We start from the raw sequence: 27,295 nt of genomic DNA, 5'->3' as shown, positions 1-27,295 counted from the left end.
TCCAGCTCCACGCAGCCCCAGGATCAGCCGCCTTTGCTGTAGCAGCGCCACAGTACTTCTGGGTCTCCCATCCTGCGACAGGAAACCGAAACTGATGCGAGAGAGAGGAGCCGCCCTTTTATTTCAGTGGGTTTCCTGTCCTAGGGTGGGCGGACCTCTCTCTGGTGGCGCTGTCGTGTGAAGGGTGGGAGAAAAAAAAAAAAGGGATAAAAGGAAAAAAAAAAACAAGAAAAAAACCAAACAACTGTTTTTATACAGATTGACCTTTTGACCTTTATTAATTTAAATAGAAGTAATACAGACCACTAATTTAACTACTAAACCAAAAGACAAAAAAGGTTTACCCAATAAAAGTTGCATTTTTGAAGTTCCCAACAGTGCCAGGAGAGCAGTCACCAGCACCCAATACAAAGCAATATGTACAATAAACAATGCTTTCTTACAGATCTGCACAGAAGTCATTTTTTCTTAATGCACCGTGAAGAGTAGGTCTACCATATACTAGTCATCTGTATATTGCCGTAGATAACCTACCATTCATTAAATGTAGAAATTATACAGAATCTTTATTTTTAGAAGGAGACGTCTCTACCATACACATACCGTATTTATCGGACCATAAGACGCACTGTTTTCCCCCAAATGTTGGGGGAAAGTGGGGGGGGGGGTGTCTTATGGTCTGAATGTGGCTGCGGGGAATGAAGGTGCTGCAGTGAGCGGGTCATCGGGGGCACGGTCAGGCTGTAGCAGCGCCTGCCGTGACCACTTGGGCCTGCTCATTAGATATGCACACCCACCATCTCTCAGCGCTGACAGGTGGGCGGGGTGATGGGCTGGGGGATGAGCGGGGGGTGCGCGCATAATTAACAGCCGGCCATGATCACCCCTGGCAACTACAGCCTGGCTGTGCGGCTGTATTCATTGCCCCCCGTGCATCATTATCAGCGCGGGGTGCAGTGAATCAGTCACTGTGTGTGGAGCCGTCCCCCTGCAGCATCGCGATGTCTTCCTGTGTCCCGGTCAGTTCATCTGTGTAGAAAGCCGTGAGCACAGCGATGAAGTCATCGCTGTGCGCGTCGCTACAGATCAGCTGACCGGCTCAGAGAGCAGAGAGGAAGACATCGGGAAGCTGCAGGGGAACGGCTCCACACACGGTGATGGCTCCACTTAGCGGCGCTGCTGCTGAGACAAGGAAAAAGATGATCGGTGCTGCAGGGAGTGAGGAAACGTGAGTATAAACGGTAATTTTTTTTTCTGTGCCACAGGATACAGGCCATATACCAGGATGGGGGTATATGAGCAGGATGGATGGGGGTATATGAGCAGGATGGATGGATGGGGGTATATGAGCAGGATCATATACAAGGCAGGAGGATAGTTACCAGAATGGGGTACCTTAGTAGATAATTTGGGGACATTACTCTCATAACAGTGTCAGCAGCAGATCCTTGCCCCATAACAGTGTGTCATGACCACATTTTTTGGTTAAAATTTTATTTTTTTATTTTCCTCCTCTAAAACCAGGGTGCGTCTTATTGTCCGAAATATACAGTATATAAGATCGCCAGTTACAAAAAAATATATATATAAAACGAACATTCGGCGAGACAAGTTTAACAGCAGCGTGCAGTAGTTTGGGCTGTGGGCCTGTAAGCCTGCAGTCCCCCAACTCAGTATTTCTTCAGTCCATAGTCCACAGCGAGATGCTGCCGGTTGCCGCTTAGTGGAGGAGAGTGCCATACTGCAGAGCTGGTGCGCTTGTAATATCGTGGCTTGCTCTTATTAAACATTTCTTCTAATTTTGGGCTCTCAATGGGGCCGTAGACTTTGTCCACATCTATGGGATTGTAGTACTGATGACGCATTGCTTGGGCGAGTTGATTTCCTATGGAAAAGAAAAAAAAAGAAAAGAAGTCGAGACACAATTGGTATACCACAAGCGTTGTAAAACTACTGTGGCCAAGCCGCACTCACCAGAGGCCCACGCTGGGATAGGCTTACGAGGTTTACTTTCATCATCTGTGGAATCATCACTATTCAAGTCCATGCCATAGTCCTCGGCGTTGATTTTAAAAGAGGGAGGTTTGTAACCCCTTGGAGTCATCTCATACGATTCACAGGATGGAGAGTTCTGCGAGGATAGAAATGTGTTACATGAACAAATACTTCTACAGATTTACATACCGCAGCCCTTTCCTGCATTCTAATAAGCCCCTTTTGGTTGCTCTGCAATTGCTAAATAAATGTAAAATTAACTTAAACCCTGCATTCTATTAATTAATGATTGCGTAGTCTAGGAGGTGGGGAGTTTTCCCAGCCCAATCTTCCCTTTCATTGCTTAAGGACACCCATTTGGGCCTGAGGGTCTTCATTTGCGTGATGTTACCGCCGGCTCCTAGAAATTCTTGCGCATGTTCTTAACGTTCTGCTTCCCTGGGAATGTGTGATGGAGAACACATCCGACTATCAGTGCACTGCACATGTCCAGGGTGGCAGCAGTAATGCTCTTGCAAATCATGTCACTCATTCCCACAATGGTGTGCTTACACAATGAAAAGGGAGGATTAGTCCAGAGACCTTTAGCAGATTCTCAGTAACTGCATTGCAGGGACACAAATCAGGCAAGTAGGACATGTAACTGCTGCGATCGATCAGTGATTGACCTCATGTAAATGGTTGAGCAGCAGAAAATCTAAAGTTGCTGCTTTTAGAGGCAAAAAAAACAAAAACAAAAAACAAAAACACAGCCATCCCAAACAAACCACCCCGACATTGGATTGGTGGAGGCCACTCATGTCTAAGTTTTACTTCAGGGTAATTTAAAAAAATGTGTGTTTCTCATGAGTCCCCTTTATGATTCAGCTCTGGTGGATTTGGGCCAATGTTCATTTTAGCACCTATGCAAACAACTATTTGAAGCCATTTGCAGCACTCCATCTTAATAAAATGTAAAATAAAAAGTGACAATTCAATCTCATGTGTAAGTTTACAGCAGATTTACCTTATGACAGATTTAACAGACAGGACTGGTTTTACCTTAGACGGTACAATTATATTCCACCCATACCTGGATATCCACAGTGACATTTAGTGGTGGGCCAGCTGCCTGCTTTTCCTTGGCAAGTCGCTCTTGCTCTTCAAGTTCATTAACTTTTTTGGCCTCCATTTCTTTACGCAATCTTTCTTGGCGCTCTTGTTCCAACCGCTCTTGCTGTTCCGTGAAGAAAAAACAAAACAATTATTTAGGTTTGGAGACATAAGAGGAAAGTGAGTGGAATAGGCCCTGTATACAATGTCCACCTTCTTCCTGCGCTCCTCTGCTTCTTTGCGCTGTTGCTCCTTCTGTGCTGACCGCTCTTGTTCCCTTTGTAACTGAAGTGCTTTCTCTCTTTCCAAGCGTTCCCTTTCTCTGTACAAAAGAAAAACAAAGGCTATGTAACTAAGCAAAAATAGTCTCTAATGTGACAAGGACTGTAGGGCAGCGGAGCTGCCACTCACTTGTCAGCTCTGAGACGCTCCTGCTCCTTTTCAGCCGCAAGTTGCTTTTCACGCTCCAGTTCCGCCTGCCGCATATCTGCAGTTCTTTTCGCCTCTGCGAGCTTTCTTTGCCTTTCCTGTTCCTCCTCGTCTCTCTTTTTCTGAAGTAGTTCCTGGTGTCTACGCTCCTCTTCTTCCTACAAAAGTAAAATACAGATCAATTGCTGCTAGTGAGATTATAAACATCCGAAAAGTCTCAGCTTCCATCAATGACCGGCTGTTGGTCTTTACAATCAAACACACCAGCTGTTTAGCTTTCTGTTTCCGAACGTCGTCCTCTTGTCGCCTCCTGCTCTCTACCTCCTCTTGTTTTCTGGCTGTTAATTTCTTTTTGGCCTTCTCCTCGGCCAATCTGTCCTCCCGCACCTGTAAGTTAGGACAAAGTAAGGCACTGGACAATTAATATGCAGTCAGATTTCAGACTGGGGAGAAACGTGAATACATTTAGGACTAGGTAGAAACATTTTTTTGGCTTTCCTATAGGATTTGCAGTTTAGGGGTAATGTCCACACTAAGACAGAACTACCGGTACTATAAACCCACACAATGACACGGCAGGAGAAGGAAGCCAACTGCGGTATAGAGCCATATTAAGCGGTGCAACACCTCAGCAGAGAGGGGATTGCAGAAACTTCAACCAAGAAAAAGGTGGCACTCACCATAAAAAGAGAATTTTGTTTACTTACCGTAAATTCTTTTTCTTATAGTTCCGTATTGGGAGACCCAGACATTGGGGTGTATAGCTTCTGCCTCCGGAGGACACACAAAGTACTACATTTAAAAGTGTAGCTCCTCCCTCTGAGCCTATACACCCCCTGGAGAAACCAGATCTAGCCAGTTTAGCGCAAAAGCTGAAGGAGAATAGCCACCTACAAGTAAAAACAGAGCAAGCACCGGAACAACCGGAGCCTCTGTCTACGACAACAGCCGGTGATAACACGCGGAACAAGAAACTGCCAACAGGCAACAGGGAGGGTGCTGGGTCTCACAATACGGAACTATAAGAAAAAGAATTTACGGTAAGTAAACAAAATTCTCTTTTTCTTTATCGTTCCTATGGGAGACCCAGACATTGGGACGTCTCAAAGCAGTCCATGGGTGGGAATAAACAGAAAAACTGAGAAGTAGGCAGAGCCTAACTTCACAAGTGGGCGACAGCCGCCTGAAGGATGCGTCTGCCCAAGTTCGCATCTGCCGAAGCATGAGCATGCACTTTGTAGTGCTTCGAAAAGGTATGCAGGCTAGACCAAGTGGCAGCCTGACAGACTTGCTGAGCCGTAGCCTGGTGCCTGAAAGCCCAAGAGGCACCGACAGCTCTGGTCGAGTGTGCCTTGAGGCACCTGAGAACCCAGGTAGGCATCCGAAATGGTGGACCTAATCCAACGGGCTAAGGTCGGCTTAGAAGCAGGGAGGCCCTTGCGCCGACCTGTGGTTAGCACAAAAAGAGAGGTGCACCGCCTAAGAACAGCGGTGCGAGACACATAGATCCGGAGCGCACGCACCAGATGCAAAGTATGCAACGCTTTTTCAAAGCGATGAACAGGAGCCGGACAAAAGGAAGGTAGGGTAATGTCCTGGTTAAGGTGGAAAGGAGAAACCACCTTAGGGAGAAAGTCCGGAGTCGGACGGAGAACCACCTTGTCTTGATGAAAAACAAAAAAAGGGGACTCCGAAGAGAGCGCAGCTAAATCAGATACTCTCCTAAGGGACGTTATGGCCACTAGAAAGACCACTTTCTGTGAAAGACGAAACAAAGAAACCTCCCTAAGAGGTTCAAAGGGGGGTTTCTGCAAAGCCGTGAGAACCAAATTGAGGTCCCAGGGATCCAAGGGCCGCCGGTAAGGCGGAATGATGTGAGACGCACCTTGCATGAAGGTGCGGACCTGAGCCAGCCGGGCTATACGCCGCTGGAACAGCACTGACAGAGCCAAGACTTGTCCCTTGAGAGAGTTGAGGGATAGTCCCAGCTGCAGACCGGACTGTAGAAAAGACAGAAGGGTCGGCAAGGAAAAAGGCCAAGAAGAATGGCCAGAAGAACGACACCAGGACAGGAAAATTTTCCAAGTCCTGTGATAGATCTTGGCAGAGGAAGACTTACGGGCCCGAGTCATCGTGGAGATGACTTCAGGTGGGATACCAGAAGCCGTCAAGATCCAGGACTCAAGAGCCACGCCGTCAATCTGAGAGCCGCAGAATTCTGGCGGAAAAACGGACCTTGTGAGAGAAGGTCTGGACGGTCCGGAAGATGCGACGGCGCCTCTACGGACAAATGGAGCAGGTCTGGGTACCAAGCTCGCCTGGGCCAGTCCGGGGCAATGAGAATGACTCGACGGCCCTCCATTCTGATCTTGCGCAGAACTCTGGGCAAGAGAGCTAGAGGGGGAAACACGTAGGACAGCCGAAACTGGGACCAATCTTGAACCAGAGCGTCCGCTGCGAAGGCCTGAGGATCGTTGGAGCGAGCCACGTAAATCAGAACCTTGTTGTTGTGACGGGATGCCATTAGGTCCACGTCCGGAGTGCCCCACTTGCGGCAGATTGACTGAAACACTGTCGGATGCAGGGACCACTCGCCACTGTCCACGGTTTGACGGCTGAGATAATCTGCTTCACAGTTTTCCACGCCTGGGATGTGTCCCGCCTTGGTGATTGATGTAGGCAACCGCTGTCGCGTTGTCTGACTGGACTCGGATGTGCTTGCCCGCCAATAGGTGGTGAAAAGCTAGGAGAGCCAGGAGCACGGCTCTGGTTTCCAGCACATTGATCGAGAGGGCTGACTCGGACGGAGTCCAAGTGCCCTGTGCTCGGTGGTGGAGACATACCGCTCCCCAGCCGGATAGACTGGCATCCGTGGTGAGAATCACCCAGGACGGAGCCAGGAAGGAGCGTCCCTGAGACAGAGAGAGGGGCCGAAGCCACCACTGAAGAGAGCTCCTGGCTTGTGGCGACAGAGCCACTAACCTGTGCAAGGAGGAAGGCTGCTTGTCCCAACAGCGGAGAATGTCCAGCTGCAGAGGACGCAGATGGAACTGGGCAAAGGGAACAGCCTCCATTGACGCCACCATCTGACCCAGCACCTGCATCAGGTGCCTGATGGAATAACGGCGGGACCTCAGCAGAGAGCGCACCGCCAATTGGAGGGATTGCTGTTTGATCAAGGGCAACTTCACAAGTGCCGGAAGAGTCTCGAACTGCATCCCTAGGTACGTGAGACTCTGGGTCGGAGTCAGAGTGGATTTGGGCAGATTGACAATCCACCCGAATTGGGCTAGAGTGGCAAGAGTGAGCGAGACACTCCGCTGACAGTCTGCGCTGGATGAAGCCTTGACTAGAAGGTCGTCCAGGTAAGGAATCACTGCCAACCCCTGTAGGTACAGAACCGCAACCACTGCTGCCATGACCTTGGTGAATACTCGAGGGGCCGTGGCTAACCCGAAGGGGAGAGCCACGAATTGGAAATGTTCCTCTCCGATTGCAAAACGTAGCCAACTCTGGTGTGAAACTGCAATTGGCACATGCAGATAGGCATCTCTGATGTCGATGGATGCCAGGAAATCCCCTTGGGTCATTGAGGCAATGACTGACCGCAGAGATTCCATGCGAAAATGCCGCATCTGAACATGCTTGTTGAGAAGCTTGAGATCCAGGATGGGCCGGAAGGAACCGTCCTTTTTGGGGACTAGGAAGAGATTTGAGTAGAAACCTCTGAACCGTTCCCGGGTGGGAACCGGTACAATTACTCCGTTGGCCTGCAAGGATGCCACGGCCTGAGAGAAGGCGGCGGCCTTGGAACAGGGGGGAGTTGACAGAAAAAATCTGTTTGGCGGGCTGGAAGAGAATTCTATCCTGTAGCCGTGGGCGATGATATCCCGCACCCACTGATCGGAGACGTGTTGAAACCACGCGTCGCCAAAGTGGGAGAGCCTGCCACCGACTAAGGACGTTGCTGGCGCGGACAGACAGTCAAGAGGAGGCTGCCTTAATGGCAGCAGCTCCTGCGGTCTTCTGTGGACGCGCCTTTGTGCGCCAGTTGGATTTTTGGTCCTTGGCTGAATTAGTGGACGAGGACGAGGGCTTAGAGGATGACCAGTTGGAGGAACGAAAGGAACGAAACCTCGACTGGTTCCTACCCTGGACAGGTTTCCTGGTTTTGGTTTGTGGCGTGGAAGTACTCTTCCCGCCAGTAGCTTCCTTAATAATTTCATCCAGTTGTTCACCGAATAGCCTGGTCCCAGCAAAAGGGAGCCCAGCAAGGTACTTCTTTGAAGAAGCATCTGCCTTCCACTCTCGAAGCCACAAGATCCTGCGGATAGCGAGGGAATTAGCCGAAGCCACCGCAGTGCGGTGAGAAGCCTCCAGCATGGCAGACATGGCATAGGATGAAAAAGCGGAAGCTTGGGAAGTTAAGGCAACCATCTCGGGCATAGATTCCCTGGCGAGGGAATGCATCTCCTCTAGAGAAGCAGAGATGGCTTTGAGAGCCCACACTGCTGCAAAAGATGGGGAGAACGAGGCCCCTGCCGCCTCATATACAGATTTGGCCAGAAGGTCAACCTGACGGTCAGTGGAATCCTTAAGAGAGGTGCCATCAGCCACTGATTCCACAGTCCGGGCTGAAAGTCTAGACACGGGGGGGTCTACCTTTGGTGAATGAGCCCACACTCCTTGACCACCTCAGGTGGAAAGGGAAAACTCATCAGAACCACGCTTTGGGAAGCGTTTGTCATGACAGGCCCTAGGCTTGGTCACAGCGGCCTGAAAACTGGAGTGATTAAAGAACACACTCTTTGTCCTCTTAGGCAAGGTAAACTGGTGCTTTTCTGCCAGAGAGGGTTGCTCCTCTGATACTGGCGGATTGAGGTCCAGTACAGAATTAATGGACGCAATCAAATCACTAACAACTGAGACACTTTCGGACAGATCAATGGGGCACATGGAGGTAGCATCCGAGCCCCCTGTAAAGACATCCTCCTCGTCCCGCGAATTCAGCCTCTGAAACAGAGCCGCGGGGCGAGGAAGGGGAGGAAGCCCTACGTCTCCTCTTAGGAGGACGGGGCCTGGGACCAGATGAAGAATCCTCTGTGAGCTCCGCTGAGAGAGCCCTAGCAGCAGAGGCACCCTGTGAGGGGGGCTGATGCATGTTCAGCAAAGTCCGGGACAGCTGTCCCATGGAGTCGGCAAAAGACTGAGAGATAGACCTGGTTAAGGATTCTACCCAAGCCGGGGGTTCAGCCACAGGAGCAGGAGCAGCCTGAGAGACCACTGGGGGTGAGACTCCAGGCTGAGGCACCGCCAGGTTAGAGCAGGCAACACAATGTGGAAATGTGCTCGGATCAGGCAGCACGAGCTTACATGCAGTGCATACTGAATATAGCTTTGGAGCCTTGCTCCTCGTGTGAGACATGCTGCTGAAGTGGGGGCTCTGCTAGAGTGACCCCCAGAGAGTATATACAGAGGCCCACAACCAAAGGTTGTGGCTTACCAGACCGCTGGAGCGGTGTTGTGTGCCCTCCAGATCCCAAAGCCCGGACCCCCAAGCACCTCAGCAGGGATGCTGCAGCCAGTGATGATCGCAGAGAAAAACGCTGATAAAATGGCGCCGGAGCGAGAAGAGGGGGCGGGGCCAACTCAGAGCGGGATCTGGAGGGCCAAAGAGATTTACAGGGGAGGAGACACGTACTCAGAGAGGAGTGTCTCTCCCCTGTGCAAATCGGCCGCTGGGCGGAGCCGCACGGTCCCTCTGCATGAATGACATGCGAGGGCAGTGAAAACGAAAGTAGGTCTCCGGCGAAGCCGGGGCCTAAATTTGAGCTGTGCGGCCGGCGCGCAGGCACCATCGGCGCGGTTCTCAGGCAAAAGCCAGAGAACCGGCCGGAAATGTTAGAAAACTCACTCAGCACACTCTCCCACCATAATAAAATACAGGGACCCCCAGAATATAAACGTCTCAAGTACTTAGCTTGCTGAGACGCAGGGCCAGGTCCCTGGAGAGGAGTGCTCCGTCCAGCAGGATCCTGAAGGGCTGCGGATGGAAACCGGTCTCCTGCAAAGCATGGAGAACCGTGCTGGCTCCCACTTCAAGCCAGAGCCCGAGGGATGGTGAAGGAGCGCGGCATGTAAGGCTCCAGCCTTGTAATCAACCTTAACAGCACCGCGGACACAGTGGGGTGAGAAGGGACATGCCGGGGGTCCAGACTTGGACCCGCTTTTCTTCAAACTCTTTCCAAAAATGAAAAATCAGATGAGAATGCATGTGTGGATGTATGCCTCCTGAACACAAAGCAATGAACTGGCTAGATCTGGTTTCTCCAGGGGGTGTATAGGCTCAGAGGGAGGAGCTACACTTCTGAGTGTAGTACTTTGTGTGTCCTCCGGAGGCAGAAGCTATACACCCCAATGTCTGGGTCTCCCATAGGAACGATAAAGAAAGACTTATTTATTGAAAGATCCAGACATAAAGCTGAGGGATATAGGGGGCGTCAAAGATAACAGCAACCGTTTCACACACACAGGCAGTTTGAGTCTGGACCCGACAAAACGCCTGTGCGCGCAAATCTGTCACTGTCGTCTGACATCCCCCCCCTGCCTTTTCATGTCTGGATCTTTCAATAAATAAGTTTTCATGGTGAGTGCCACCTTTTTCTTTTTTCGTTGCAGTTTCGGTTTGGACGACCCTTTGAAGAACATTACCTTTTCACTCTTCTCATCTATTTGAGCAAATTTCTGCTCTATTTTCTTTTTTTTCTCCTCCTCCAATTGCTCCACTCTCTCCCGAGCCTGCAGGACCTTACGTAGACGCTCTTCCCTTCTCCTATATAGTATATATTTATAGAAAAGTTTTTAAACATAAGTAACAGAGGCGCCAATATACCAGAAACACAAGTGTGTTAAGACAATGGTGGCTTTGAGTTACTCACAGCTTGAGTTCCTCCTGTTTGCGTTTCTTTCCTTGCTCTATTTTCTGCTTGCGCTGCAGCTCAGCCTCCTCCTTCTTGCGGAGAGCTTCCTGGCGCTGGCGTTCCTTTTCCTAAGAATATGCAAGAAGGTTGTCACTTATTACAATTTAAACTTTCATAAAAAGGAGTCCAAACACCTACACCAGGCCTTGTGAGTTATCAGCACACCCATCACCCTGAAACAAAACCGATCACACACACCATGACACCTTTAAGAGCTTACTTACTTCTGTCTGGATAAAGCAAAAGGGGAGGGGAAAAAAAAAAAAAAAAGTTAAATGGTAATTTGCTATGTCAAAATAAACTGGGACAACTAACTGGAGATCATATAAAGGAAAGAAAAAAAAAACACGAAAAAAAAAACCCAACATAAACTCACTCCTCCACAAAAACACACAAACACTGTACATATGTTGCTGTATAAGAACAAAGACTAGTTTTTTAGAGGGAACCTGTCAAATGCAAAAACATCTACTTGCAGACGTGAAGACATTTGCGCCAAGTCAATACAGTGGTAACAGTTAGCGCTTACTACATAGCGCTACCTATGATCACTCCTTGGCACGCTGACAGTCTGCTCTGTCCACTTATGTAGCAATGCCTCTCCGTTAAGGGGCCAGGGAAGTGATCACAGCCACAATCACAGAATAGGGGAGCAGTATATCAGCTCCCCGCACCTCTCCAGTGACAATACAACTTCCATTTTCTCCTTGCAGCCACTGGTCTAATATTGCCAGACACTATTTAAATGTTATTTGATTTTACATTATCATTATATCTGCAGGTAAATAATTTTGGAGAAGATAAATTGCCTTTAAAGTTGGTGGATTGCAAAAAAGTAGGATTCTCTAGGCCTCCGACACGAAAAAAAAAAAATAAATATAAAAAAGTAAATAAGTACGTGCACACACTGATTTATAGTATTCACAGTGGCCATCGTTCAGGAGGCGTTTAGAACGGTTTATTAGACGGACGTTTATAATGACTGGTAACACTTGTGTACATGGCTGAGGACCTGTTGTGAGGTGGATCCCTCGGTTATGTACAGCTGACCCCACTCCCCCTTTCTTCACAATGAGCTTTGCACATGCTCATTAGATGCTTCAATACAAAAGAGCTTGTCAATTCATGGGCAGCGGGATTGCTGCCAGTTTGAACACTGAAGTGCAATTGTGCATCCTATGCTCTTACTTTTTCACGTATTTCAGTACAGACCGCACAATGCTCCTATAGGATAACTCAATTTCAACACGTAGCACAAAGACTCCCAGACAATGGGTGCCAGACCCCAACCCTTGTGCTGTCCCCTCTTTTTGTATCATACGTGTAGCTACAGCACGTTATGGATGGTGCCGTGTGCATGTCTTTTCTCAGCTCAATGTGAAATTCCACATACCTTTGAGTCTACTTTGAGCGGAGTGTTGCGCTTTATAAAGGTTTTTGCAATGAAACTTTTCCCAATAGATCCTGGAGTCATCATTAGCAGTTTATTTTTTTCTACGGTATGCAGAAAAGTCCTCATATGAGGCGGCGGTTTTACAACCTAAAATATAACAAATTGAGTTAAAAGGTGGGTTTTTTTGTTACTCAAATGAGCCTCAAAAGATTACAAACGTCCACTAAATTGCAATCATTCTTTGAGGGATAAATTTAGCCTCACACGAAAGTGGGGAAAAAAAAAACAAATCAAAAACCAACCCCTTTTAAGTGCAATGTCTACATTTCAACCCCACAACTTTTAACGTGCAGCATACTTGCCTTGCTGGGAGGACATGGGGGAGAAGGAGTTTTCTTCCTTGGAGGGGAATTTAATGGCTCATCACTAGATTGGTCATCATCAGACAGCTCATCCACTGCACGTTTATAGCTTTTTCGTCTGCAACAAGAATATACCAATTTTTTTGGCAAATTAAATTACACTGTTTTGTCAGTTTCTCTTTTTTTGTCAACTTGCAAACTTCCAGAGGGATCTTACAAAATAGATTAGATATTTGCATCACAAGTTGTAATTTCACACCATTTGATTTTTATTTTCTAAAAGAAGGCAAGTGGACCTTAGCAAAATGGGACATCTCACACTAAAAAGTGCAATATATTATATAGCCATGTCAAAAAAGGCTGTGGATCATAGTTTAGCTCCCATTGCCCCACTTTTAAGCTGTTACCATTGGAAGTTATTGCTTCAATCCACTAGATTACAATGCGTATATTTACCTTCTAGTTTGATCATCCACGTCAGGATCAGTCTCTGTAGAAATCAGAATAGGATATGTTATTAGTGTTTATCATAAAGATCCTCTGTGCTGGGATAACGACTTCTAAAACAATCAGTAAGCGGTTTATGTGATAAAAAAGGAAAAGTGTTCTGATAATACTGTAATTAAACCTAAGAAGTAAATTATGAGAGCTGTGTCACATATCCGGCATTCCGCCTGATTACTGGAGTGTGCCGGATCCGTCACAGTGGTAATACTGTACAACTGTGGCAAGCTCTGGTCACATGCGGTCATGTAACCCGAGGTTGCCGCGATGCCCTTGTACTGTATTACACTGTACTGGAATGTGCTGGATCCGTCAACATGCCGGATGTGTGAAACAGCCCTAACAATTCCTAGCTAAGCTGCTGTTTTGCGTTAGAGGGTTATTCACATTGATTCTCGGCCAGTCATGATGGGAATATCTGTTCAGGCCAGAGGAATCAGCCAAGTGTCCACTCCTTTTCTGCAGTAGCACATACTGATTTTTTTGTTGAATTTGACCATTTAGGCATTTATTGCATGTATCAAACATTTTATAGCATTACAGTACTGAGCGCGCTTAGATATAGGCAGCATGGACTGAATCTGCTAAGCAAATTATTTACAAGAACCATTAAAAGAACCAAGCACCAGGATTTTGCTATATGAAGTAAAGGCAGGTCCATACTGGCACTCAGATCTGATGCTTGGTTGCAGAAATATCTTTAATCAAAAGTTGCAGAAATGCCCTGCACTGTGATTGCCAGGTGCATCGGGGCCGTGCCTTTGTGGGTTGGGTCCCCAGTGTATACGCCGCCTCCTGCATCTTGTACCGCATGCACTTTTAGTTACATATCATGCCACGCTGCCATTGGCATGTAATATAAAACCCAGGAGGAGGAATATACACCGAGGATCTGACCCTGTTGCACCTGTCTAAGTGCAGGGTATTTCTGCTACCAATATTTCAGCAACCAAGAATCCAAACTCTCTCACCAAAAGATATGCCTGGATTCTGCATCCTAGTGCCAGAATGGCACTGCCTTTACTTCATAAAGCAAAATCCTGATGGTTGGTTCTCTTTAAAGTCCATTGCAGTTATTTATGTAGCTGGAGGTATATATAATAACTAACCAGTATTCAAGGTCAATGACTGTCTAGTCACCCTCCGTTCCAGCTCAGAGTTAGGCAGGTTGCTAATGGTAATCTTGTTAAAAGCCCGTGTTCGCACAGAATGTCTTGGGTTTTCAGGAGCCTGGGAAGCAACAAAGAGACTACAATATCATATGCAGTAAATTAGAAAATATTTCAAACAATGCTCAGGTTTATTGCATATACGTGTGGGTGCACACGATCCAAACATGCTGTATTCTCATAAAACAAGCTACTGCTCTTCTCCGCAGGAGACCACAGCTGCCCACACAAGGTTCAGGCCACTGTGGCCTCTGTTCCCCCTGCGGAGAACACTCGCATCTCTGCAGAATAAATGGACATGCTGCGTCTCAGGAAGCCATGCTGCAGAAAAAAGAAGCACAGTGGGCAGGCGATGTCTATAGGTTCCATCCACTGCGCTTCTAGGGTACAACGCAGTGTTTCGGAAGCAGCAAAAAACATGATGCAAACCTCGATTGTTTTCATTGGGTGCATACAATCAGAAAATTGCATGTGGTGTTGTGTTTTAACACATTACAGTTCTCCATTATCCATAGTTTGTGTTACTTAATATCACGTTGTCTTGCAGTCAGTGACTGTGGGTCTGCCTTCTCCTGTAAGCCATACAGCCAAAAACTTTCCCAGTCCACGTCTAAATACTAACAATGCAGTAAAATTTCACAGCTAATATAAGCCAATAGGAGATTTATGCAGTACCCTGTTCAAATGAAAGGGAGGTGGCGGCAGCTGGGGAATCCACAACGTATTCATTATTAGCATGGATTCTGCAAACTGGAGACATTGACCCCAATCCATCAAGATCAGAGATTCACGCCAGTCTGAGCGAGTGTGCTGAAGTCAGAGGCGCCCCAATCATTAAGAGGTTTATACCACCTTATGTACTGAGGGTGTCTGACTGGAATAAGATTTCTGTGGTAACGTCAAAGCATGTCATGAATTAGACTAGATGTGGCATTAAGCCCTTGACCTGCCTCAGCTTTTTTTTTTCTTCTTCTTCTTTTGTAACTTTTGAAAGTGAACATCACTTTCAAAAGTTATAAAAAAAAAAAAAAAAAAAAAAAGAAGAAGAAGAAGAAGACGACGGCCTTAATGATTAGCAATGGCTACAACTCAGTACCAGTACCGTATTTTCTGGCGTGTAAGGCAATCCAACTTTTCCAGTTAAAATAGATTTTGGGGTATACCGTATAAAATAGAGTACAAGTCGAACCGAGTAATGTACTCATTGTTTAGTAATGTCCCCTGCAGTAGTGAGCCCATTGTTTAGTATTGCCCTCCTACCGGTCCCCTTCTTGTCCCCCCTATAATGCAGTTTACACACAACATTCTCACCTCTCCTCCGTTCCCGCGATGCCCTCAGCTGTTTCTTGTAGACCTCAAAGCACACAGACCCCTCCGTGATCGCGTCCGATGCACAGGGCTGCGGTCTGCAGTCATGGCTTTACTGCAGTTGAATGCTTTGTGGTGCCCGGCGTATAAGACAACCTCCGACTTGAGAAGATTTTAAAGGGGTTAAAAAAAAAATTGTCATACAGCAAAAAAAAAAACAACAAAAAACAAAAACTGATTTTTGTGTACTCACCGTAAAATAGTTTTCTCTTAGCCATCATTGGGGGACACAGGCCCATGGTGTTATGCTGCTTATCCATAGGAGGACACTAAGATGCAAAGATGTTAACTCCTCCCCTGCAGTATACAACCCCGGCCCAGCCAGGCTACTTCAGTTTTAGTACACAAGCAGTAGAAGAACAAGTAAAAAAACGTGAGTGAATACTCATAACAAAAAAGTACTGAGAGAGAAAAAAAGCTAAGTCACAACAGGGCAAAAGAGGGTGCTGTGTCCCCCCAATTATGGTTCAGAGAAAACGATTTTACGGTGAGTACACAAAAAGCAGTTTTTCTCTGACGCCTCATTGGGGGACACAGGACCATGGGACGTCCTAAAGCAGTCCCTGGGTGGGTAAACAAACAACGCAACCCAAGGACTAGGAACCAGTCCCAGATAGTGGAGCACCTATCTCAGTAGGCGCTCCTGGCTATCGTTTGCAGAATTTTCCTACCTAGGTTCGCCTCAGCCGAAGCCTGGGTATGGACTCAGTAATGCTTTGAAACAGTATGTAGCAGGGCTGTGGAGTCGGAGTCGGAGTCGTGGAGTCGGAGCTCATTTTGGTGGAGTCGGAGTCGGTATAAAATGCACCGACTCCGACTCCTAAAATATATAATAAATTGGGGACAGGAGTGCAATGCAGAATGTGCTGAATATTTTACTAAATAATAACATTTAGTATAATGCTTATATTTAAGTGAAAAATTTATTGTAGTATAATGTGAACATCAGACATTTAATTGTTTTTATGATACAATAATCAAGATATTTGGATAGAACATAAAATATTTATTGGATACAACTTTAGAACACAAAAAACTAATAAATTGTAAATATGTAATATTATATATATATATACACAGTGTATATACACACACAAGATATATATGTAATCTACTGTATATTACATAGTGTATTACATATTTACAATTTATTACAGTTTTTTGTGTTCTAAAGTTGTATCCAATAAATATATTTTATGTTCTATCCAAATATCTTGATTATTGTATCATAAAAATTATTAAATGTCTAATGTTCACATACACATATTCATGTACTACAATAAATTTTTCACCTAACTATAAGCAATATATGTAGGAGCCGGAGTCGGAGCCGGAGTCGGAGCCGGAGTCGGAGTCGGTGCAAGAGAATTTGAGGAGTCGGAGTCGAAGGTTTGGCTTACCGACTCCACAGCCCTGGTATGTAGGCAAGACCAGGTCGCAGCCTTACACCTCTGTTCCACTGAAGCCTGATGACCCAAGAGGCGCAAACTGCTCGCGTGGAATGAGCCCGCAGCCCACTAGGAATCGGCTTGAGTTGCAAGCGGTAGACCTCCTGGATGGCAGAGCGAATCCAGCGAGCCAGCGTTGCCTATGAAGCTGCCTCTCCTTTCTTAAGCCTTTCAGGAATGACGAACAAGGAGTCTAATGTTCCTAAGGGGGCTGTCCTGGTTACGTAATATCTGAGAGCTCTAACGAATGCAGAGACCTTTCCACCCTATGCACCGGGTGTGGACAAAAAGGCAGGACAATGTCCTCGTTTAAATGAAACGGGGTAAGAACCTTTGGAAGGAAACCCGGAAGGGGGCGCAGAACCACCTTGTCCTGGTGAAAGATCAGAAAAGGCTCGTGGCAAGAGAGAGTGCTGCCAGCTCCAAAACCCGTCTGATGGAAGTAATTGCCAGTAAGGATGTTACCTTCCAGGACAGAAGAGCAAGGGAGGATTCCTTGAGGGGTTCAAAGGGAGACCTCTGGAGACCGTCCAGAACGAGGTTGAGGTCCCATGGTTCCAGCGGCCGTTTGTTTGGGGGAACTAGATGGGGAAACGCCCTGGAGGAAGGTCTTGACTTGCGGTTTTTGAGCCAGGCGGCATTGGTAGAAGATTGAGAGCGCTGAGACCTGCCCTTTAAAAAGGGAACTGAGAGCCAACCCCGCTTGCAAGCCAGACTGTAGAAAGTCGAGAATTCTGGGGATGGCCAGAGGCATAGGCTGGACGTTAGTTTTCCTGCACCATGAAAGGAAGATTTTCCACGTACGGTGGTAAATGCGGGATGAAGCAGGCTTTCGGGCGCTGATCATGGTGGCAATAACCGCGGGGGAGAATCCAGTTCTTGTTAATACCCAGGTCTCAATTGCCATGCAGTCAGCTTCAGGGCTCTGGAGTTCTGATGGGAAATTGGCCCTTTGGTCAGCAAGTCTGGGATGTCTGGAAGGCGCCACGGTGCGTCTGTGAGCATTTGTACTAATTCGGCGTACCAGGTGCGTCTGGGCCAGTCCGGTGCCATCAGTATCACCGGGACTCCCTCTGCCTTGATCTTCCTGATCACCCGCGGCAGCAGGGGTAGAGGTGGAAATATGTAAGACAGGCGGAAGTGGTGCCAGGAGCAGACTAGAGCATCCGCGCCAATGGACTGCGGGTCGCGTGACCTGGCTATGAACGCGGGTACCTTTGCATTCAACCTTGAGGCCATTAGGTCCACGTCTGGTGTGCCCCAGCGAGTGCAGATGTGTAGAAACACATCTGGGTGGAGAGACCATTCTCCGGCAGCCAGGCCTTGGCGACTCAGAAAATAGGAATTACTACCTACTGGTAATGATGTTTCCAGGATCCATCATGACAGCACCACAGGAGTTGCTTCCTCCGCCCTCTACAGGGACAGGAACACAAGAGGTTAAAAACCCCTCCCCCTCCCAACCTCTCCAGTGGCTTTTCAAGTACACCAGGATGGGTATAACACCACGTTTATTCATGCTTGAGCTACATACAATGTAAATGCACACGCAGTGTAAACAAAAGGGAGGGAAATAAGGGTGCTGTCATGATGGATCCTGGAAACATTACCGGTAGGTAGTAATTCCTATTTTCCAGGACCACATGACAGCACCACAGGAGAATACCAAATTAATTTATCCTTAGGGGGTAGGGGGGGGGGGGGGGTGTAGGGGGGAGAAACTACTGCCTGGAGCACCTTCCTACCAAACGAGGTCTGGTGGGAGGACAGAATATCCAACTTGTAGTGTCTACAAAAAGTGTTGGGACCTTACCAAGTGGCAGTTTTGCAAATCTGGTCTAGCGAAGCCCCCGCCCTTTCTGCCCAAGTGGTAGATAGTGATCTAGTGGAGTGGGCTCTAAGGTGATCAGGCGGGGTCTTTCCCGCCAATTGATAGGTTGAGGATATTGTGGACCTAACCCATCGAGACAGGACAGCCTTAGATGCCGATTTGCCTCGATTTTTCCCCCTAAACTGAAGGAATAAGGTTGAGTCCAATCTCCAGTTCCGGGTGGCCTCCAAATAGCTCAGCTCTGTTCGCTTCACATCCAAGGAATTCAGCCGCTGTTCCTTTTGGTTCGTGTAGTTGTGGCAGAAGGACGGAAAAACTACTTCCTGTTCTAGGTTAGCAGAGGAGACCACCTTGGGGCGAAACGTCGGATCAAGTTTCAGCACAATTCTGTCATCCAGAACCTGAAGATACGGCTCCCTGATAGACAAAGCCTATAATTCACCAATCCGCTTAGCCGTGGTGATGGCCACTAAAAACACAGTCTTGAAGGACAAATGTTCCATCGAAATGGTAGACAAGGGCTCAAAAGGAGAATCACAAAGGCCATTGAGCACCAAGGTCAGATCCCAGGGAGGCACTGTGGGCCGAACTGTAGGGCGAAGGCGCTGAATCCCCTTCACGAATCTGGCAATCCAGGGATTGGACGCCAGTGGCATGTCAAAGAAGACGCTGAGCGCTGATATTTGGACCTTCAAAGTGCTAGGCGTAAGACCCTTGCGGAATCCCAGTTGTAGGAAATCCAAGAGTTTCGGAATATTAGGCAGAGAACTGTCAGCAGGTTCTTCACCCAAAAAAAAAGAGCAGAATTTCTTCCAGATCTTCCCGTAGATGGTCCGGGTAATCTGCTTACGACTTGCCTGGAGTGTAGAGATGACATCGAGCGACAAGCCTTTTCGTCTCAGGAACCTCCCTTCAAGATCCAGGCCGACAGCTGAAGGTGATCCAGGTCCGGATGAAGCACTGGACCCTGGCTGAGGAGATCGCCCGTCCGGGGAAGGAGGACCGGATCTGCAACTGACAGGTTTCTGAGTAAAGAGAACCAGCTCCGTTTGGGCCAAAACGGGGCTATGAGAATCACATGAGCGCCGTCCTGTTGAATCTTCCGGAGTACTCTGGGGAGCAACGGCAGGGGTGGAAAGGCGTACACCAGTCCCACGGACCATGGCTGGGCCATGGCGTCGATCGCAGCAGGATCATCCCGGGGATTCAGAGAAAAGATTTTCAGCTTGGCATTGGTTCTGGACGCGAACAAATCCACCTGGGGTTTTCCCCATCGTTTGACTAGATCCTGAAAGACACTGTCCTTCAGCTCCCATTCCGAGGGGTCGATCGTGCACCTGCTCAGGAAGTCTGCGAGATGGTTGTCCGAGCCCCTGAGATGGACAGCCGAGATGGAGAGAACCATGCGTTCTGCCCACTGAAAGATCCACGATGCCAGAGCCTGCAGGGGTGGGTGGCGAGAGCCCCCTTGATGACTAAGGAAGGCTACAGTCGTAACATTGTCCGAGAGGACCCGAACATGACGACCGTGGAATAAGGGAGGAGCCGCCTGCAGAGCCTGCCAGACCGCTTGTAGCTCCCTGAAATTGGATGACTGGGTCGACACCTCCAGGGGCCACCTGCCTTGAAAGTAAAGGGAGTTCACATGGGCGCCCCAGCCCATCTGACTTGCATCGGTTGTGAGCGTGACGGATGGCGAACAGTCCCACAGAACGCCCAATTGAAGATTTTTCTTGCACATCCACCATCTGAGACCTTGAATGACCTGAGGGGTCAGGGAAATCTTGCCATGTAGGGACCAGTGGGACCCTACAGTGTAAGACAGGATCAGCTGTTGGAGTGGCCTGGAGTGAAACTGACTCCAGCGAACACATTGGATGCAGGAAGTCATCATGCCCAGGATGCTCATGGCCTCTCTGACGGAGCACTGGTTCTTTCGGCCGAAGCTCCGAATTTTCGACCTGATGTCTACTATTTTTTGAGACGGCAAAAAGGATGTTCGCGCATCGGAGTCCAGAAAAATGCCCAGAAACATCTTTCTCGTCTCCGCCCTGAGATTGGACTTCTGAACGTTTATGATCCAGCCAAGGGACGTCAGCAGAGCCAAGGTGGTGGTAATTGACCGGGAGAGCTCCTCCGGGGAATCCGCCAACAGCAGAAGGTCGTCCAGATGGACATGTCGGATCTTCGCAGGTGCGCTACAACTTCCGTCATTATCTTCGTGAACACCCTGGGAGCAGAAGAGAGCCCGAATGGAAGGCACCGGAACTGGAAATGATACATTACTCCGTCCCTCTCTAACGCAAATCTCAGGTATTTCTGGTAGTGTGGGTGAATGGCTATGTGGTAGTATGCGTTTTTCAGATCTACCGTGGCCATGACGGAATGCGTGTTGAGAAGAGGGATGGTGAATTTGATTGATTCCATCCGGAATCTTTTGTACTGGACCCACCGATTGAGGGGCTTTAAATTTATGATCTGTTCTGAGATCGGAACCGGGAGGACTGCTCCGGTGTGTAGTAAGGTATCCACATCCGACCATAGGCGGTCGGCAAGGGACTGCGACTGTGGTTTCGTCAGGAGGAATCTGGTAGGGGGGGGGTCCCCGAAAATTCTATCCGTAGACCCCTCCCCCACCACTCGCAGGACCCATGGATTGGACCTTATCTTTTGCCAGTCGCCCAAAAACTTGCTGAGCCTCCCCCCGATAATGGCGTCAGGACCTATCCTGCTTTCTTCGGGGTTCGAAGTGGGGTTGCCTATCTGGGCCGCCCTTATGGAAACCCCACCTGCCAGTCTTACCCCTACCCTTATAGTCCTGCCTAGTGGGACGAAACCTCCGGGAGGGAAGGGAACGTGGAGGTCTAACCTCCGGGAAACCGCCCTTTTTAATCGGAAGCTTTTTCTAGAATATCATCTAGAGCAGGACCGAACACCCGGGCACCCGAAAAGGGGATGGAGCACAGCTTATTTTTGGACGCTCTGTCACCAGACCAGGTTTTCAACCATATGGCCCTGCTGGCAGAATTAGTAAGGGCCTCATTCCTGGCAGAAAACCGCACAGACTCAGCGGAAGCATCTGCCATGAATCCGGTTGCCAGCTTCAGCAGAGGAAGGGATTCCAAGATGGCGTCTCTAGGGACGTTATCCCGAACCTGAGTTTCCAGGTCCGACAACCAACGGGACATAGACCGAGCTACGGAAGTAGCGGCAATGTTGGCCTTAATGGTGGCTGCAGAAGCCTCCCAAGCTTTTTTAAGAAGGCCATCAGCCTTCCTATCCATGGGGTCCCGGAGACCCGAGGAGTCCTCAAACGGGATTGACGTCTTTCGTGCAACTTTCGCTACGGGAACATCAATTTTGGGAACATCCTCCCATTCCTTGATGTCGTCGGGTTCAAACGGCAGTCTGGCTTTGAAGTCCCTGGGAACAAGCAATCTTTTCTCAGCCTCCTCCCACTCGTCCAGGATCATAGCACGCACATTGTGATTCACTGGAAAGACCCTGTGGCGCTGAGACCGGAGTCCCCCAAACATTTCATCCTGGATGGTCCGCGGCCTTTCTGTATCCTCCACCATCATAGTTCTCCGTACGGTATGGAGTAACTCATCCGTGTCGCTTGCGGAAAACAAGTAACGCCGCTCCTCCTCTGGCAAGGGACCCAGGACCTTATCTTCCCCTGGGGAGTCGGAGTTCCTGGACATCTCATCTTCCTCTGAGGACTCTAACAGATGGCGAAGACGCTTTTGTTTAGGAGGTGCCGGGGGCTCTGGTGGGGGGACGTGGCTTGTACCCACAGCCTGAACCTCCTCCCGTATCATGGACCTCATGTCCGACAGGAGGGTAGTCTGCTCCTCAGAGATCAGTTTCGCAATACAGGTCTCGCAGAGCTTCTTAACACAGGTGTCAGGGAGTTTAACATCACACACCGCACAACGTTTAAACTTTAGTGGTACATTTCTTTTTGGGGATGGTGCCAGAACCCACAGAAGAACCTCCACCCTGCAAAAAAGAACAAGGCTCAGACAAGTCTCCTGGCTTACAGGGCAATAAAACCCTGAAGGGCTGACACTTACAGAGACTTGGGCATCCTTAGGGGCTTTAGTGTCTGAACTTTCTTTCTCATCCATCACAGGCAGTGCTGGAGTGCAGAGCCTAACGAAAAACAATGTACTCCCCCAATACCCTTCCATATTTTATTTACCTGAGTGAAGGTGCCCGGTCATCATCCTGCCGTCCAACTCCCGATTTGAATTTCGCGCCAAATTTTTGGCCGCCCGGAAACCGGAAGTGCAGCGTCGGCGTTCTCCACTCCGTGCCCAGAAGCATCGTGTGGCTGGAGGCAGGAGGCCGAGAGCCCTCCCCCCAGAGGGAAGCGGCAGGCGACGGGAGCTCCTGCTGGACCGCGCGGCCGAGGGACCCCGCGCTGCGAGGTGTCGGCCTGGGGCGTCTTGACAGGCTGGAAGGAGAGAGAGCGGAGCACCCCCCCGATCCACCTGGACCCCGTACATCCCGGTAAGTTCCTACGTCCGTCCTGTACAGGGACAGGAAAAACACTGGAGAGGTTGGGAGGGGGGAGGGGTTTTTAACCTCTTGTGTTCCTGTCCCTGTAGAGGGCGGAGGAAGCAACTCCTGTGGTGCTGTCATGTGGTCCTGGAAAGTCTGCTGCCCAGTTCTCTACCCCCGGTATGTGTACCGCTGATATCACTGATCCTGACGATTCGGCCCAGCTGAGGATCTTGTGGGCCTCGAGATAAGCCGCTTTGCTGCGGGTGTCCCCCTGCCGATTGATATAGGCTACAGCTGTCGCATTGTCCGATTGGACTCGAATCTGACGACCCGCTAGCAGAGGGCAGACCGCTCTGAGCGCGAGGAAGATCGCGCGGAGTTCCAGGATGTTGATGGGAAGGAAAGACTCCTGGGGCGTCCAACGTCCTTGAGTAGTGTGGTGCCGGTACACTGCTCCCCAGCCTAGGAGGCTGGCGTCCGTGGTCAGGACCAGTCAGTTCACTGGGAGAAAAGATCTCCCATTCGATAGAGATGAGGACCGAAGCCACCAGCGGAGTGCGTACCTGACTGAAGGCGTCAGGTGAAGATGTCTGTCCAGGGAGAAGGGGCTCTTGTCCCAGGCCGCTAGAAGGGCTAGCTGCAGTGGGCAGAGGTGCAGTTGAGCAAAAGGGTACTGCTTCCATAGCCGCCACCATCCTGCCGAGCACTTTCATGCTGAATCAAATAGAGCGAGACGGAGGACGTAGAAGGCAGCGTACCGCTCGTTGAAGAGCAAACGCCTTGTCCTGAGGGAGAAGGATCAAGCCCCGACGGGTGTCCAGGGACATGCCCAGGAAGGTGATTGATCGTGATGGGATCGGGGATGATTTGTCCAGATTCACTAGCCACCCTAAGCGGGATAGGATGTCCACAGTGATCTGTACGCTGGTTGAGAAGTCACGGAAGGAGGGGGCCTTGATGAGGAGGTCGTCCAAGTAAGGGAGAACGACTACTCCCCTGGCGTGAAAGACGCTCATGGCGGCCGCCATGACTTTGGTGAAGACCCTTGGTGCGGTGGCAAGGCCGAAGGGTAGAGCTACGAATTAAAAGTGGGAGTCCTGAATTGCGAAGCGGAGGAACTTTTGGTGATCTAGAGCGATGGGTATGTGCAGGTACGCGTCCTTGATGACTATGGAGGCGAGGAATTTCCCTTCGACCATGGATGCAATAATGGACCTTAGGGACTCCATTCTGAATCTCCGTACGTGCACATGTTTGTTTAGGTGTTTGAGGTCCAGGATGGGTCGAACTGAACCATCCTTTTTGGGGACCACAAAGAGGTTGGCATAAAAACCCCCGAGCTTCTCGTCATCTGGGGCAGGTATTATCAGTCCTGCCGTTTGGAGCGAGTGGATTGCTGAGAAAAAAGCTTTGCGTCGTTTTCGAGTCTTTGGGGGGTTTGAGAGAAAGAACCGACTTGGGGGGGGGGGGTCGGGTCCGAAATTCTATGTGGTAACCGGAAGACACAAGGTCTCGCACCCATTTGTCGTCTGAGGCGGCAGCCCAGATGTGTTGAAAGAGCCACAGTCGACCTCCTACAATGAGTGTGTCTTCCGGGGCGCCGAAGGAGTCATGAGGGGGGAAAACGTCATGGCCGAGTCTCCCTAGTCCTGGACTGTTTCTGTCTAGGCTGCCATGACGAAGTGGGTTTCGGGGAGAGCTGAGGTGGTCGGTCCCTGCGTAGTCCGCGGCTGGTGGTGGGGACAGCACGAGATGTCGACCAACCAAATGAGTTCCGAAAGGAGCGGAACGAGGACTGCGGACGTCTGGTGAAGGACGTCCTGGACTTCAGCTGGGGGAGGGAGGTACTCTTTCCTCCCGTGTCGTCAGAAATGAGCTTGTCCAGACGTTCGCCAAACAATCGGTCTGGAAAAAAAGGGGAAGGCCCGTGAGAGACTTCTTGGAGGCAGAGTCCGCTCGCCATTTTCGGAGTCAGAGAGCTCTACGGATGGCTATGGTATTTGAGGTGGCAAACGCTGAGCAGGTAGCAGCGTCCATGGAGGCCTGGATGAGGTACTCCGCTGCAGCGGCAATTTGAGCTGTTACCTCTGTGAAGGTATGAGTGAACTGGGATTCCTCAAGCGAAGTGTTAAGGGAGTCTGCCCAGACAGAGATCGCCTTTGCGACCCACACAGAGGCAAAAGGAGGGCGAGAGGGAGGAACCCACAGCCTCAAAAGCAGAGCGGGCAAGGTGCTCCACCTGTCTGTCTGTCGGGTCCTTGATGGAGGAACCATCGGGTAAAGACAGGAGCGTCCTTGTGGTAAGGCGGGAGACAGAGGGGGGGTCGACCGAGGGCAGATCGGTCCAGCCCTTAGGGGCAGGTGAAGCAAAAGGGTACCGGGACTCCATGCGTTTTCGGTTACCGAAGCGCCTGTCAGGCTTCTCCCTTTGCATTGTGAGGATATCCTGAAACTCTGGGTGATCAGCGAAAACCTTTTGGGGTTTCCTTGCCCTCTTAAAGGAGACCGCATGGTCAGTGGTAGTGGATGGGGGATCCTCCACATGCAGAGTTTGGTTGATTGCTGCTATAAGGGAGTCTATTGCAGTTTGATCATCTGGGGGTGATAAAACCAAGGAATCCTCCTGGTACAAACAGTATTCTCCCTCCTCCAGCTCTTCAGAAGCCGTGGAGCGTGTGGGAGAGCCTGCCCTGTGTGCTCCCGAGGGAGAGCCCGCTGGAGACACCCAGCCGTGTGCTCTTTTCCTGATCCCTGCAACCGGTGAAGCATGTGCCCGGATTACCTCAGAAGGATCCTCCATAGAGGTATCTTCAGGCTGCGTTCCGTCCAGGGACCCAGAAGGGTGTGGAGGACGACATTGCATAGCCAGAACCAGGTTCTGTGACAGTTTTTCCATGGATTGGGACAGAAACTGTGCCTATTCCGGTGGGCTGGGGGCCCTAGGCTCTGGGCTGCCGGTTGTGGCGGTGGTGGCAGAGGGGTCTTGGGGGGCTATAGGGGCACAGGACTCACAGAGAAGTGTGTTTGCGTGGTAGCTCAGCGTGGCAGGCAATGCAGGCTGAATAATAGACTATGTGGGCTTTATCACTCTCTTAGTGCCCTTCGAATTCTGCATGTTCCTAATAGGAGTATGCCAGGAGGGGGAGCAATGCTCAGCAGAGCTGCAAGTGAATCAAGCACCTTACCCGAATCAGCCTATGGCCCTGTCCTCAGGAAGGATTAAGCTCTATGAAGATCTTCGCACGCTTTCCTGGGGGGCGGGGCTTATCGCGGCCACGGGGGGGGGGCTTAGCGTTAAAAGAGCGGGAAGATGAGTCAGTGTGCCCCCCCCTGCTGTGGGTAGTTAAAAAAAAAAAAAACACCACTGCGGCAAGGGAGCTTCTGCGTTTTCCTCCCTCTCCCTCCAGTCAGCACACAGCTTGTCAGTGGTGGTTATCAGCCGGCTTTTCTGCTAGAGCAAATAAACAGAGCAGATAATAAACATCATGAATCCCTGAGCCCTGGGCCCTCACCCCTGCCACTGGGAAATTATCTGCAAGACTTTCTGCAAACAGCAGAACTTTCCCCTCCTCCAGCCAGCAAGCTAGAGAAAGTTAACACTGTGTGTGCAGGATCCTTGCTCCTTGCACATAACACTGGGGAACAATTTGAAAAACAATTTCTGTTGCGTTAGGTTTTTGAGCTGATTTATACTAAAATTGGCATGCTGATTCCAAAAATGTAGTCAGTTTTTTTCTATCACGTCAAGTTTTTCCTCAACTTACCTGCCATAGAAGCACAATTGCACTGATTTCTGTAATAAGACTTGTTATCTGAGTACAATTCAACTCATATAGAGCTACGTGGCAACTTGTAAGAGTAGTCACAACTGAGTCAGTGTGGTGAGAGGTGTGTGCAGCTCCCAATATGTCATAATTATCAATATCTTTACACAAAAAATGTATCATAGTAGGAATAAATAGGATTTGTGATAGCTTTTCTCTTTACATTGGGCGCTTAGTTGTAATTTATATATCTTTTATGATTTGTTTTCAAAGCTTGTAACCTTCCATCTCAGTGTTTTAATTTACTTATGTACATATTTCCTTTGTTTCAGATCATGTCTGGTCCTTCTTCCTCTCGTCGTAAATGCCTAAACAACCCTGACTCCTTCTGCTATATATTTGTGGTGTTTTCACCATTCCAGTTCAAAGGGCAAACATCAGTGCATTTGTC

General features: G+C 49.3%; 1 protein-coding gene across 2 annotated transcripts in view; it reads right to left on the bottom strand.

The window, feature by feature from the left end:
• Positions 1–266: 266 nt before the first annotated feature.
• Positions 267–27,295, bottom strand: part of LOC142254241 (inner centromere protein A-like) — a 129,272-nt gene continuing 102,243 nt past the window's right edge. For both annotated transcript variants that reach the window (XM_075325243.1, XM_075325242.1), the window contains exons 7-18: positions 13,865–13,985; positions 12,708–12,741; positions 12,252–12,369; positions 11,890–12,036; positions 10,455–10,564; positions 10,228–10,348; positions 3,781–3,903; positions 3,499–3,674; positions 3,301–3,409; positions 3,068–3,211; positions 1,975–2,131; positions 267–1,885 (exon numbers count right to left, since the gene is read on the bottom strand). In XM_075325243.1, the coding sequence (XP_075181358.1) occupies positions 1,671–1,885; positions 1,975–2,131; positions 3,068–3,211; positions 3,301–3,409; positions 3,499–3,674; positions 3,781–3,903; positions 10,228–10,348; positions 10,455–10,564; positions 11,890–12,036; positions 12,252–12,369; positions 12,708–12,741; positions 13,865–13,985 (1,575 nt within the window). In that variant the 3' untranslated portion in view covers positions 267–1,670. The remainder of the gene's footprint in view (positions 1,886–1,974; positions 2,132–3,067; positions 3,212–3,300; positions 3,410–3,498; positions 3,675–3,780; positions 3,904–10,227; positions 10,349–10,454; positions 10,565–11,889; positions 12,037–12,251; positions 12,370–12,707; positions 12,742–13,864; positions 13,986–27,295) is intronic.

Source organism: Anomaloglossus baeobatrachus, chromosome 10 (assembly GCF_048569485.1).
Source record: "Anomaloglossus baeobatrachus isolate aAnoBae1 chromosome 10, aAnoBae1.hap1, whole genome shotgun sequence".
In the NCBI taxonomy this organism is placed as follows: Eukaryota; Metazoa; Chordata; class Amphibia; order Anura; family Aromobatidae; genus Anomaloglossus; species Anomaloglossus baeobatrachus.
The sequence above is the reverse complement of the archived record's forward strand: the minus strand, read 5'-3'. Positions and strand labels throughout refer to the sequence as shown.